Here is a 15311-nt window from a genome sequence, read left to right as displayed (position 1 = left end):
TTGAACTCCCTAACAAATTCACATGAGAGAGTTATTCTGAATATTTATAATATCATATTTTTATCCACTAAATTTTCTGAGTTTGACTTTTTTGGACTTACCCCACACGCAAAGAAATTATTTTTTGTGACATTAATATATTACATTAAGTTTTCCATTTAGTAGAGAAAAAGGTCATGACATATTAGGACATTGAAGAGGTATGTTTTGGTTAGAAGTAAATGAAGCGTTGATTAAAATGGGCTTTAAAATAAACTGAACTGGGAAGAACAACCTAACTCCATAGCTCTTGTCTCTAGAAATGAAGTATGGGTGGTCTATGAGTCAGTGCATTTTCTTGGTCTTCCTGATTCTTATTTGTACGGTACTAAGAAATCTAAAGTCCTAATTAAGAATTTCTCTTGGTCAACAACTAACAGTACAATGATTTTGACTATTGTTACTGAAGCCAAATACAGGTGGTCTAGTTCTGCAAACTAGAGACAGGAAACCCTGATAGAAATAAATGAAATGGAGACATCATGAGGAAATGTAGGGGAAGGAAATGGATGAGTGCATAGAAGCATAGTTAAAAGAACAAGACTTCCCTATTACAAACTGATAGAAATGGTCTCTAAGAAGCCTTTTGTTGGAATAATTCTTTACGATTCCTACAGGGATATATCTATCTATTCATTTATTTAGTATTTGTATTATTGTGATATAATTGATAATATTGTGTAAGTTTAAGGCATACAATGTGCTGATTTCATACATTTATATATTGCAATGTGGTTACCACTATAGCCTTAGCTATCATTTCCATCATGTCACATGATTATCATTTCCGTGGTGAAAACATTTCAGATCTAGTCTCTTAGCAACTTTGAAGTATATAATACAGTATTGCTGACTATAATCACTATAAGGTACATAATCTCCCCAGAGCTTATTCATATTCTAACTGTAAGTTTGTACCCTTTGACAAACATCCCAATTCCCCTACAACCAAGACCCTGGTAACCAGTAATCCACTGTCTCTGTAAGTTCTGCTTTTTTTTTTTTTTTTTTTAAGATTCCTCATATAATTCATTGCATACTCTGCCTTTGACTTAGCATAATGCCCTCAAGGTCCAACCATGTTGTCTCAAATGGCAGGAATGTATATAAAACACCTGAAACTAATGAGTGTCTACATGTTGAGTGGAGGACCGTATAAAACAAGCGTTAAATAACTAACATAACAATTCTAAAACAAAACAGCAAATACTATCAATACATGCAATTGAGGACCACAGTAAAAGTTTCAACATTTTTATTACTGAAGCATAGAATGGCTTCATGTTAGAATGTGTCAGTTTATAAAATTAGATTGTAATGAAAAACTTCATAATGCTAATTTCATATAAAATCACAAGCCTATTTGATTTAGTGCCATTTGTGTTGCCATTCTTATTGACATAGAACATAGTGTTTCAAAAGATGTGGATTTCCAGCAAGACCCATAATGCTAGATTCCATGTTTACATAAAAATAATTTAAAAGCTCATTAAAGAAATATTTTTAATTTGACCATTAATTTTAAACATACAAATACTTATTTCCCATGAGTTTTATTGATTGTTACTGAATTTTAATGAGAATACTTACGTTATCAATCTGGTAGATTTTGTTTTGCACTTAAAAAAAAATCTTTAAAGAAAGTAGGCATTTTACAGAAGGGGATGAAGCAAGCCAAATAATTATGCTTATCTTCACACTATGTCGAGATCATTTCAATAATCTTTATTAATATTTTACTAATATTCTGTAATTTTTTGAGGTACAGGTCACAACATAGTTTTTTGAAGAAAACTGTTTCTAATTTCCCTTTGATTCCTCTGCTAATAACACATCTTTAAATGATCCTTAATTACGTATTGTAACGGGTTAATAGTTATATTTCATTAGATCATGGATTCACATATTTAAAACTCTATATGGTGTATGGAAATTAGGGTTATTTTGTATAAGGTTTTATTTTCTTGTCTATACAGAAAGATACTTGTTTTATAATTCAGGACAGGGAGGACTAGTCTTTTATTGCATATCATCATCCTTCTTGCTAAAGAAAGAATACCTTACAGAACTGGAATCCATTTTTCAAGAAGACCATAGACTTAATTTCTTGTAACTATGTATTTTCTCTTCAGGAACATTTGTCATCCAGGTGACAGCAAGTGATGCTGATGATCCTTCAAGTGGCAATAATGCTCGTCTCCTGTACAGCTTACGACAAGGCCAACCATATTTCTCCATTGAACCAACAACAGGTATTCCTGGAAGAAACGAAGTGCAATTCAACATGATTCTAAGGCAAAGTCAGAGCAAAAGTTCTCTGCCTACAAACATGTTGTAAAGTAGACGTGATGTTTCAATAAATAAATGGGTTGTAATGTTAAGCATTTAATTATTTTTAATCTTTTAGCTGGTTTTTCTAAGGTTGGGAGATTGGATTTTTCTCACCCATACCACAAATGATTTGTGTATGGGATATAAAACATACTTAAGGATTATTACAAATTAATTACAGAACTACAGACAACCCAATTTAAATATATGGGGAAAAGACATTTACAAACAATTGGCAAAAAATCGACAAACAAAAAGCCTGCAAGCATATTAAAATTGCTCAACCTCATTAGTCATCATGGAAATGCAAATTAAAATCACAGAGTTCCACCTGTACACCCAGCCAGAATGAGATTAAGCTGAGTTTATGGCTGGGTGTAGGAACTTAAAAAAAAAGTTCTGTATTGTATGTCTTTTTGATTCACATGAATACAACATTTGCTTTTTCTGTCCTTCTCCAATTTCTGTTAATCAATTGAATACTTTATAAAATAAATTTTAAAATTGCTCTTATTTATTTACATCTATTAAACAGTTAAGAATTATGTGCCATTGATTGATGGACAAATATTGATTGCTTTGGTCACTACAAAGATTAAACCCATATAAATGAGCTTATTTATAGTCTCTAAAGATGAGAAAAAAAAAATACCTGACTAACCAACAAAGAATGTGGCAAGTTCCAAAAGCAATAAAATTCTGTGATTGTTAATGAGACAAATATTATTTCCATCTTGATGACATGAAAAGCTTTAAAAAATTAAAGCATGTGTTGGGTCTTTAAGCATTTGTTATTGATTCGTTCATTTAGCAAGTATTAAATAGGTCAGCCTTTATCAGTCAAGTTTCTTTTGAGAATCAGATTCTGAAAAATATGATTTGAGTGACTATATTCTTAATTCTCCCCAGGATAATACCTAGTTTCTATTATTCTGAAAGTACAGATTAAAGTTATTTTAATACATGCAATGGATGCCTTAAGACATTCCCTTACACAATTTTGGTTGAGAAGGGTTGAATATGCAACAAGCATTGTACAGTATACTAGGTTTACAGCAGGACACCATTGCAACATTAAAAAAATAATAATAGGGCTTCCCTGGTGGCACAGTCGTTGAGAGTCCGCCTGCCGATGCAGGGGACACGGGTTCGTGCTCCGGTCCGAGAAGATCCCACATGCCACGGAGCGGCTGGGCCCGTGGGCCATGGCCGCTGAGCCTGCGCGTCCAGAGCCTGTGCTCCGCAATGGGAGAGGCCACAACAGTGAGAGGCCCGCGTACCGCAAAAAACAAAAACAAATAATAATAATAATAAAAGGAAAGCAACAGGGACTCTTTTCTCTTGGAACTTACAAATAAATATTAAACATTTGTGTATTAATAAATACATGCACTAAGTTTGTGAATATTATGAAGTGAAATAAACAAGGTTCAATAGAAGAAAGTAAGAACTCCTTCATATTGTGTGGCCAAGGCAGAATACACTGAAACCAGAATGCTGAGCTGTGACGTGACCAAGGTGAGGAGAGCATGGAAGGCATTCTAGGTTATGGGAAGAATGTATAGGAAATTCCTGAGAAAGGAGAGTGTTTAAGCTCTTAGACTAACTAGACACCAATGTGAAAAAGCACCGAGGAGGAGACTAGAAAATGGGCTATCTGTGTAGTAGATGTGTGCTGGGTGACACTGGATCTTCACAACCATTTTGATCACTGTCTGTTCCTCCAGCCCTCACTGGAGGGCTGAGCAAATTAGCTGAACATATTGAGCAAATTAGCTAAAGCAATTAATTGTATTAATGGAGGAGCAGTAGAGCCGACAGCAAGAGAGCAAGACAATTGGAAGCCGAAGCACAGAAGTGGTAAGTTTTCGAGTGTGTAAGAGGATCTAGGAATATATGTCCTTTATCCATTCTGAAGGTAAGAAGACAGGTTGAAAATAAAGTCAGCAAAGTTAATTGAAGCCTCCATACATGAGAAGTGAAGGCCTCTGTGTTCGTCTCACTCGCTGACTAATCTCTACACCTAATACTCTAATACTATTCTCCTTTGCTAATAGGAAACACAATTCTCTGTTGAGTCACACACAGGGAGATATTAGGAGCATGTGTTTCATATATTCCATGGTTTCCATACTGATTCATATAATATAGTTGTGAAACACTTCAGTCCACAATTAAAATCTCATCATAATGTGGTCCAATTTGTCCTTCTTTTATTTTTTTACAGGTATCACAATTTTTTAATTAACACTTTTTCCCCAGACATATTTGAAGATTAGCCATTCTCTTTCTTATATTTGTATTATGTGTTCCCCAAATCTTTAGGATTACAACCCTTCTATTCACCACCTTAAATTTTTCCTAGGTTGTTTTCAGTGATGATTAACTTTTTACTAAATAATTTTATAGAAAGTGGACACTTATTACAACATTTCCATGGTCCAATATGTATATGAATATCTCTATTGGTGGATTATGAATAACTGTGAGTCAAAAATCAGCTCTTCTTCATATATTATGACTCAAAATAAACTTAACATCACAGGTGCACAATATTTTTGCATAAATTTGGTATTATAGTTTTACATGTATCCATAATAAACTAACTTCTTCTAAGTTTAGGGGAAAAGTTAATTGTAGAGCCCTAATATTATGTTAGAGAAGAAAGCAGAAAATAAGTTGAGGTAAAGATAAGACATTCTTCTTCTCTCCCTGTGGTTTATCTTAACATAGTATTTTATTAAGATTCCACTACTATTAGTATTGTGATGGCCACTCTAAACTTTAGGCAGAGGTGGTGACTGACTGATTATTGTTGTATTTTTTTCTCCAGGGCAGCATCTAGCACATTGTAGTCGTTCAAAATGTGTCAAAAGAATGATTTTATGTTTGAATTCTTAAGAAATTAATTAGGAAGATGCCATGGTTAATAATGAAATAATAATTATAGTTTATTATGTCTTTAAAGGAGTCATAAGAATATCTTCTAAAATGGATAGAGAACTGCAAGATGAGTATTGGGTGATTATTCAAGCCAAAGACATGATTGGTCTGCCTGGAGCACTGTCTGGAACAACGAGTGTATTAATCAAACTTTCTGATGTTAATGACAATAAGCCTATATTTAAAGACAGTAAGTAAAAAGGATTCTAATAAATAATTTTTGAAAGTATGGGAAATAGCACAAACTAAGTCTTGATTTAGCAAAGTGCTTAAAGCATCTGCTTTCAGATTTAGGGTAGTGTCACTCTTTCCTCCAGATTAACTTGTTGGCAATTTTTAATTTGTACAATCAAATGAACGGTTCTTTTAATTTTCCCACAATGAAAGAGACACAGTAGCACAGTTACACTATTACTTCCTGAAAACAGCAAAATATTACCAACTTTAAAGTAATATTTCTCCCACTTAAAAAAGGAAAATCTCACAAAGCAGTCTGTGGAATGACCTGCTATATGCTACTAAGGAAGTCAAGAATCCCTTTAAAGAAAAATTATACTGAACATGCTCCTTTTTTTAATTCTAAAAAGATTTATTCTTTAGGATATTAACACCTGTGATTATTTTGTACATTTTAGCATAAATTACAAATGATATATGAATGACTAGTTCTTTGTAAGTTTTATGCAAGTTACTTCTGAAAAGTAAAGAGAAAAAACCTTATTTATATTTATATCTATGTATTTCAAATATAACTGCCAGTATTTTCTTGTGACCAAAACAATGGGGTCATCTGACTTCATCTTTCTCTCTTTTTAAAATTTATTTTATTGAGATATAGTCAATTTACAATGTTGTGTTAATTTCTACTGTACAGAAAAGTGATTGAGTTATACATATATATAATTCTTTTTGATATTCTTTTCCTTTATGGTTTATCAGAGGATACTGAATATAGTTCCCTGTACTATTCAGTAGGACATTGTTGTTTATCCATTCTATATACAATAGTTTGCATCAGCTAGCCTCAAACTCCCAATCCATCCCTCCCCCACCCCCATCCTCCTGACAACCACAAGTCTGTTCTCTATGTCTCTGAGTCTGTTTCTGTTTCATAGGTAAGTTCATTTGTGTCACATTTTAAATTCCACATATAAGTGATATCTTATGGTATTTGTCTTTCTCTTTCTGAGTTACTTCAGTTAGTATGATAATCTCTAGGTTCATCCATGTTGCTGCAAATGGCATTATTTCATTCTTTTTTATGGTTGCATAATATTCCATATCTTTCTTTTCCATTTCCACTAATGGAATGGAATTAATGCAATCCAGGCTCAGATTCTCAAAGTCAAACTGTTACCCTTAGAACTCAACTATTTGTTTTTGGACTCTACCATCTTTAATTCATACTTATATTGGGTTGGCCAAAAAGTTCGTTCAGGCTTTTTTGTAACATCTTATGGAAAAACCCAAACGAACCTTTTGGCCAACTCAATATTTATTGGTTATTTTAGGTATCAGAGAATTCTTGAGTGAAATTGAAAAACTCTTTTAATTAAATTTAATTTGGCATGGTGGAAGGATACAATAAAAATAAACCTAAGAATATTGAGAAGGTATACATATGAATAGAAATTTGGAAATTATATGTACTGGTGAAAGGACTTCCTAAGATATATTTAAGAGAAAATAATAGATACTCAAAAAGATATGAGGGAAATGTTCAGATTGCAAAATAATAAAGGGAGAGAGAGAGCAACAGAGAGAGGTATTTAGAACAAGTAATTGGTGAAAAGGGTGGGTATGGTTTTCCCGACAGCCCATAATAAAGGGAGGGTGTTATATTTAGGAGTTTTTTATGTTAATTATCTGTGCAAAATATCCTGAATTTTGTTTTTAAAGGTTTATATCGCTTGACTGTCTCTGAATCTGCATCTGTTGGGATGTCAATTGGAAAAATCATGGCATATGATAATGACATAGGAGAGAATGCAGAAATGGATTACAGCATAGAAGATGATTCAAAAACGTTCGATGTCATTACTAATAATGAGACCCAAGAAGGAATAATTATATTAAAAAAGGTAGATGCATTAAAATTATTTGTTTTGCATAATAATGCAAAATCAAATCAGAAATACATATATATTTTGTGTAACCAGTTAGTTTTTGCTTTGTTACGTAATTAAAATAAGACCCTGTGATTTAGTTTAGGGAGCAAAAGAAAAGATATATTATATGTGCTTTTACAAAAAATTCTAAGATATTTCATTTTTTAGAATATTAACATATATGATTATTACCTACATTTTAGTATTAATTACAAATAATAATATACAAATAGCTAATTATCTGTTTTATGCAAGATACTTCTGAAAACATAAAGAAAAAAGCTCAGTTATTTATATTTTATATCTATATATTTCAAATATAATTGATGAGAGAGTTAATTGTTACCGAGATCTTTTGAATTATATTGTAGAGTAGTTTTTTTTAAAAGATTTTAATACACAGGAGAAACTTTTTGAAATTATCTTAAATAACAGGAAATTAATTCTCAACTCCATATTTACACTCAGAAAAGTATACTTTTAATCCTAGATAAAAAATATAATTATTAACCCAAAACATTTTATAATAGACATAAATAACAAAATACACATAGGGATTTGCTACACAACTACTTAATGAAAATATCAGAGGGATCCAAGAACATAAATAGTAAAACCTAACTGGAAAGCAACTGAGACTTAATTTAACAACAAAAACTTTTTTTTCTTAAGTAATTCCTCGGGTCACTGATACCAGTTTTCTGTGTACACTGCATTTCTTTGCAGAGAGTAGACTTTGAGCACCAGAACCACTATCGTATTAGAGCAAAAGTTAAAAACCGCCGAGTTGATGAGCAGCTCAGGAAATACCATACTGAAGCTTCCACCACTTTCATCAAGATCCAGGTGGAAGATGTTGATGAACCTCCTGTTTTCCTCCTCCCGTATTACTTATTTGAAATCTTTGAAGGAAGCCCGTACGGATCATTTGTAGGCACCGTTTCTGCCACAGATCCAGATCAGAGGAAATCTCCTATCAGGTATGTCTGGAAGGCCAGCTTTGCATTAGTAAATGAGGGAACACAGATTAGCTTGAAAATAAAATTTCATATTAATGTAACAAGGATATATCTAGATCTGTATTTCTCTCTAAGGTACTTATAAAATTTGCAACAGTTTAAACAAGTTGAAACAGGAAGCCTCACTATTGGTTAAGATGCAGTGAAATAAGAACTTGAAAACGTGCAAGAAAGAGGCAATCACCAACTAAAATTAGATACAGTCATCTCTCTATTAATTGGGGTAAGAGGGTGAGGGAAAAGAAACCCTTGATTATGCCAAATCAGAGCAGAAACAAAGCTGATCACAATGTGGTTCATCTAAACACTGTTTAATTAAAATGATATTCAAAAATAAACTAAGCTTTTATAGGGTACTGCTAAAGGAGTAAAAATGAAGTAAGTCCAGTCACTTAGAAATAAATTTCTGTGTTGCAATTAAACAATATTTACCATCTATTAAATTAGTCTGTTATATTCAGGTAGTATATTTTCTTTCTGTTCTTTTTGTATTTGCATCATAGTTCTGGTTAAAAATAAAAGCAAAACCTTTTACATGTTTCCTTCCACCACCTTCCCTTGCTCATCCATTTTCCATACTTTACAGACCAGGGACTTACACAAACTTCCATATATTTATTAAGGTGCTGGGTACTGCTTTGCTCTTTGGAAGGGCTACTGACACAAAGAAGAGCTTCTTTAAATTTCTGAGAGAGACGATGCTCCCACTTTTCCCCTGTAATTCCTAATTATAAAATGCTGCCTTCTAATATGTAGATACAGTTCCTATTTATTAGCAGGAACTTCAATAATGAATATAAGTATATATGTGTGTGTATATACAAGTCAGTAAATTAATTGTTTAGATTTTAAAGAGTATATTAACCTGTTTGTTTTTCTGACAATACTAAAGAATACATAATTGTAAAAAAAATGCTTTCATGATTGAATCTTTCATTATATTATTCTTTATAATAATAAAATTGTAGAAACAATTTAAATATCTAATCTCAGTGGTGTAAATAAGGTAATGAATGATGAATGCTTTCTAATGATGCTTATGAACATAAATACATGGCATGATTCTTTAAAAATAATACAAAATCAAAAATAATAATAATAATACAAAATCATCAGAGTTGTATGTTTACTACAAGTAAAATATTATGTAAAATAAATGAGAAAAATAAGTGAGCACACGCAAATATTAACAGAGGTGGTGTTTTTTTGGTTTTGTTTTTTTTAAATTTAATTTATTTTTTATACAGCAGGTTCTTATTAATCATCAATTTTATACACATCAGTGTATACATGTCAATCCCAATCTCCCAATTCATCACACCACCACAGCCACCTGCCCGCCACTTTCCCTCCTTGGTGTCCATATGTTTGTTCTCTACATCTGTGTCTCAATTTCTGCCCTACAAACTGGTTCATCTGTACCATTTTTCTAGGTTCCACATACATGCGTTAATATACGATATTTGTTTTTCTCTTTCTGACTTACTTCACTCTGTATGACAGTCTCTATGTCCATCCGCATCTCTACAAATGACCCAGTTTCATTCCTTTTTATGGCTGAGTAATATTCCATTGTATATATGTACCACATATTCTTTATCCATTCGTCTGTTGATGGGCATTTAGGTTGTTTCCATGACCTGGCTATTGTAAATAGTGCTGCAATGAACATTGGGGTGCCTGTGTCTTTTTGAATTGTGGTTTTCTCTGGGTATATGCCCAGTAGTGGGATTGCTGGGTCATACGGTAATTCTATTTTCAGTTTTTTAAGGAACCTCCTTACTGTTCTCCATACTGGCTGTATCAATTTACATTCCCACCAACAGTGCAAGAGGGTTCCCTTTTCTCCACATCCTCTCCAGCATTTGTTGTTTGTAGATTTTCTGATGATGCCCATTCTAAGCAGTGTGAGGTGATACCTCATTGTAGTTTTGATTTGCATTTCTCTAATAACTAGTGATGTTGAGCAGCTTTTCATGTGCTTCTTGGCCATATGTATGTCTTCTTTGGAGAAATTTCTATTTAGGTCTTCTGCCCATTTATGGAATGGGTTGTTTGTTTTTTTAATATTGAGCTGCATGAGCTGTTTATATATTTTGGAGATTAATCCTTTGTCTGTTGATTCATTTGCAAATATTTTCTCCAATTCTGAGGGTTGTCTTTTTGTTTTTTTACGGTTTCCTTTGCTGTGCAAAAGCTTTGAAGTTTCTTTAGGTCCCATTTGTTTATTTTTGTTTTTATTTCCATTACTCTAGGAGGTGGATCAAAAAAGATCTTGCTGTGATTTATGTCAAAGAGTGTTCTTCCTATGTTTTCCTCTAAGAGTTTTATAGTGCCTGATCTCACATTTAGGTCTCTAATCCATTTTGAGTTTATTTTTGTGTATGGTGTTAGGGACTGTTCTAATTTCATTCTTTTACATGTAGCTGTCCAGTTTTCCCAGCACCACTTACTGAACAGACTGTCTTTTCTCCACTGTATATCCTTGCCTCCTTTGTCATAGATTAGTTGACCATAGGTGTGTGGGTTTACCTCTTGGCTTTCTATCTTGTTCTATTGATCTATATTTCTGTTTTTGTGCCAGTACCATATTGTCTTGATTACTGTAGATTTGTAGTATACTCTGAAGTCAGGGAGTCTGATTCCTCCAGCTCCGTTTTCTTGCCTCAATACAGCTTTGGCTTTTCAGGGTCTTTTGTGTCTACATACAGATTTTAAGATTTTTTGTTCTAGTTCTGTGAAAAATGCCATTGGTAATTTGATAGGGATAGCATTGAATCTGTAGATTGCTCTGGGTAGTATAGTCATTTTCACAATATTGATTCTTCCAATGCAAGAACATGGTATATCTCTCCATCTACTGGTATCATCTTTAGTTTCTTTCATCAGTGTCTTATAGTTTTGTGCATACAGGTCTTTGGTCTCCCTAGGTAGGTTTATTCCTAGGTATTTGATTCTTTTTGTTGCAATGGTAAATGGGAGTGTTTCCTTAATTTCTCTCTCAGATTTTTCATCATTAGTGTATAGGAATGCCAGAGATTTCTGTGCATTAATTTTGTATCCTGCAACTTTACCAAATTCATTGACTAGCTCTAGTAGTTTTCTGGTGACATCTTTAGGATTCTCTATGTATAGTATCATGGCATCTTTCACAAGTGGAAGAGGCTGTCTTTAAACATCTTTCACCAGTGCATTATAAAAGTACTTAAAAATTCTTGAAAGATCTGGTGGAGTTGCACCTACTTGGGAATCTCTAGGCTTTGTATATGGGCTTGGCTATTATGTGCCTCAGTTTTTCTTCTGGGAAGTGGGAATAGTAGAGGCGTACAAAGATTAAGAACCTGATATAAAGACATCCTTATATGTATGGAAGAATCTTTTGTTTCTATCATTCTGTCAAGAGCTCTTAGCAATGAGAAAACATTACATAGCCACATTCTATTCACTCAACATTTTTAGAGGAATGAAGAGTCTTTAAAAAAGGAACTGTGAAGCAAACCAAAGATTAAAACTTTATTTTTTAAGCTTTTTAGTTCAAGCTCTTTCTAATATGTATTACACACTTCTTTCCTTTCTTAAATGGTGTGTATTCACTATTATTTTAAATGTTACTGATGACTCAGGGTCATAATTTTTAAAAGCTTTTATAAGGAAATAATCTCAAACTTTTGGTTGGTTTTATTTGGAATGGTGTATTATAGAAACAGAATATTCTGTACCCTTACTACAAAATATTAAACTACTGTTTCGTTTTGTCAACAAATCTAAGTAGGAAATGTGACCACTTGTGGATATGTAAGCAAATTGCTTATAAAGGTTTAAAAATGAGTAGAGCTAAAACTGAATTCTTTTAAAGCTTAATTCTTTGTAGTTTCTGTTTTAATTTTCCCCTCAACACCAACCTACAAATTAGTGTGATATTTTTAGAGAACTGTCAATTCAAGATTAAAATATTCTCATCTTTTGCCACATAATTATGGTAAATCTCATTGATGTCTTATCAAAATCTTTAGGAATATATATGCAATGAGAAGGCATCACTGAACCCTAGTTATTACTCTTCTTTAATTTTAATTATTGATCATTTGCAAGCAGATAAGACATGCTGAGTACTTCAAAGTCTTCTTTCATTGTGGAATTTGAGATTATTTTCCGGGCTTTTGCATGAGAGAATTCTATTATCTGGCTTCTTTCCATGCATGATCTAATAATAGCACATTACACCTACTATCCTTACTTCCTCACTTTTAGGAGATATGTTTATATATGTATATATGTTTATATATGTATATATATAGATATGTTTATATGTGTATACACACACATATATACGTATATAAATATATGTAATAAATACATACTTTATATTTATTAGATATTATCTAATTATTTCCTTAAATAAAAACAAACATTTCTCATATGTCAGCAATCAATTAACTATAATATGATGCACAGATTTAGAAAGTAACTATGTGGTGTAACAAGGAGACTCAGCAGCCTAAACTGAGAATTTGTTTTACATTGCTTCACGGGAAAAAATAGGTTCACAAGCTCTCATTTTTACCCCCGTTTATTTGTACTTCTCTTCATTTTGCAAAAGACATTTGCCATTTCTTTTTAACCAAGTCATTCACTTATGAAAATTCTCTTCTGGGAATAAGAATGAGTGACATGTGTCTAGATCTCACACGTGTCAATTGAAATCTAGAACTGTTTTAGGTTTTTGGTGTTTTTTGTTTCTGTCTCCATTGAGTTGAATCTTAAATGTAGAATGTACCTTTCTGAAAATTGTTCAGCATTGCATTAGCTGTGTAGAGTGTGGACCTGATAATATTTTATTGCTTAAAAAGAGTGTTATACACTCTTTAAAGAGTATTATATGGGGAAAATAATTAAATTAAGGAATTATTTTTGTGTGTGCAGGTATTCTATTACCAGAAGCAAAGTGTTCAGTATTGATGACAATGGTACAGTCTTCACAACTAACCCTCTTGATCGAGAGATTAGTGCTTGGTATAACCTAAGTGTTACAGCCACAGAAAAATGTAAGTACTCATTTGGGAACCATATATTGGTTCCCCATATTTTTTAAACCATTCAGTAATCTCTAAACATAGAGACAAAAGCTAAAGTGTTGCTGAAATTAGAATTAAATGGTATTTTATATGTCAATTCATACATGTGTATTTAATTTATTATTTTAAATTCAAAATGTCTGCAGATTCTTACTACATCTTATTTATATACTTACCACTAAATATCTTCATTTTTTATTATGGCAATAAATAATGTTTAATGCAAGAAATAAATCATGGAAAATTCAGAAAAACACAAGAAATAAACAAAAAATCCCTTGAAATTCTAAGAACTTTTAATTATATAATTATATGTTCTTACCATATTTTTCATGAATGCATTTTTAAGTCAATTTTTAAAAATTGAATATAAATTTTGTAAGTTTTTTCTAACTGGACATATAAAATATTGCCCAGTAAAATGTGTTCAAATTAAACTCATTGTGTCAGCAGTGCTGATAGTCACATCTTTAATAATCAGTAGTGACCAGTTTTTTTTCACAGAGAAGCAGATGATTCCATTTTCAGGTTGCAAAACATAGATAAAATCATCCCAGTTTAACACTTAGATTGTGTCTTCAGAATTCTCAATCAGAATTAGATCAACCATATTCATTCAGGCTCAAAAGAATAGATAGAACACAATGGAAAGGATTATCAAAATCTTCCCTATTACTTAGTCAATGGTTTTAATATAGTACAGTAAAGGATTCAATTTGTGAGTTTTCAATGTTTTAGATTGCATCCTTTCAAAACTGATTTTGCATAGAATTTTATTAATCATGTTTACTTTCTTGGCTTGTTCTTTGAAAGTCTTTGAACATATATCTTACTACTCACCTTATTGAGCAGTAGGCTGATGAGACGGTGGAGTACAAAGCATCTCTTGCATACTTTTTGTCATACATTGAATAGCTCTTTGGAAACTGCAGAAGGACTGGGTCTGGGTTTTGAATTTTCTGTTTAACTAAACGATAAATGATGGGGAGCAAATGTTGCAGGGGAGTAAATGCCTGCTGCACAGAAGAAACGCCAAGGCTTTTGGTGTCAGAAAACACAAAGATGTTTGTCTAAAAGCAAGAAACTTTTATTCATTGCATATTTCTGAGAACAAATTATTTATATCATTACTTACAAGACTGCTGAGAAAGGAATTCAAATCAGTTCAAAGGAGGACTGGACATCTTTGAAAAATGTGTTTCTATGTAAAGTAGCCTTCAACTATTGAAAGAGCATGTTTTAATGAATTTATGTAAATAATTAGCCACTGTAATCTTATTTTATATATAAGGGGAATTTTTTGTAAGACTATATCATTAACTTCTGTTAAATTAGAAGTACTACAATTTAAGTTATTAAAAAGCAGAGTCTTTAAAATGTGTTATTTGTATTGTTAGACATAAATATTGTGTCCTCTTCTCTAAGAGGAAGGAAGGAAAGACTTTTCCCTAATTTTCAACAGGTAGAGTTAAGCCTCTTTTTTTTTTAAGTTTGTATTTGCCCTTATGAATTACAATTGCAAATATAATGCTTTGTGATTTTAAAGGAAAGAGCATGTAAGATTATAAATAAAAACACTGAGACCAACAAAAGAAACTCCCTCTCCCCACTCTTCAATGTATGTACCTTCCCATGGCTTTTTAAAATAAAAAAGAAAGATTTAAAATAATGATATACAAATATACAATACCTTATGCTGCAAATTGTTTTTTAGCACTTCACAAAACATCATGTATATCATTTCTAGTTAGTAGATAAATAAAATAATAGTATTTAGTGTTTATTGCTTATTTATA

General features: G+C 32.1%; 1 protein-coding gene across 1 annotated transcript in view; it reads left to right on the top strand.

Annotated features, from left to right (window-relative positions):
• Positions 1-15311, top strand: part of CDH19 (cadherin 19) — an 80726-nt gene that overhangs the window by 38335 nt on the left and 27080 nt on the right. Inside the window, exons 5-9 of the mRNA XM_060029565.1 lie at positions 2172-2291; positions 5339-5503; positions 7213-7394; positions 8148-8401; positions 13364-13485. Of these exons, the coding sequence (XP_059885548.1) occupies positions 2172-2291; positions 5339-5503; positions 7213-7394; positions 8148-8401; positions 13364-13485 (843 nt within the window). The remainder of the gene's footprint in view (positions 1-2171; positions 2292-5338; positions 5504-7212; positions 7395-8147; positions 8402-13363; positions 13486-15311) is intronic.

Source organism: Delphinus delphis, chromosome 13 (assembly GCF_949987515.2).
Source record: "Delphinus delphis chromosome 13, mDelDel1.2, whole genome shotgun sequence".
Taxonomy (NCBI): Eukaryota; Metazoa; Chordata; class Mammalia; order Artiodactyla; family Delphinidae; genus Delphinus; species Delphinus delphis.
Note: the sequence above shows the minus strand (reverse complement) of the source record. Positions and strands in the feature narration are given on the sequence as shown.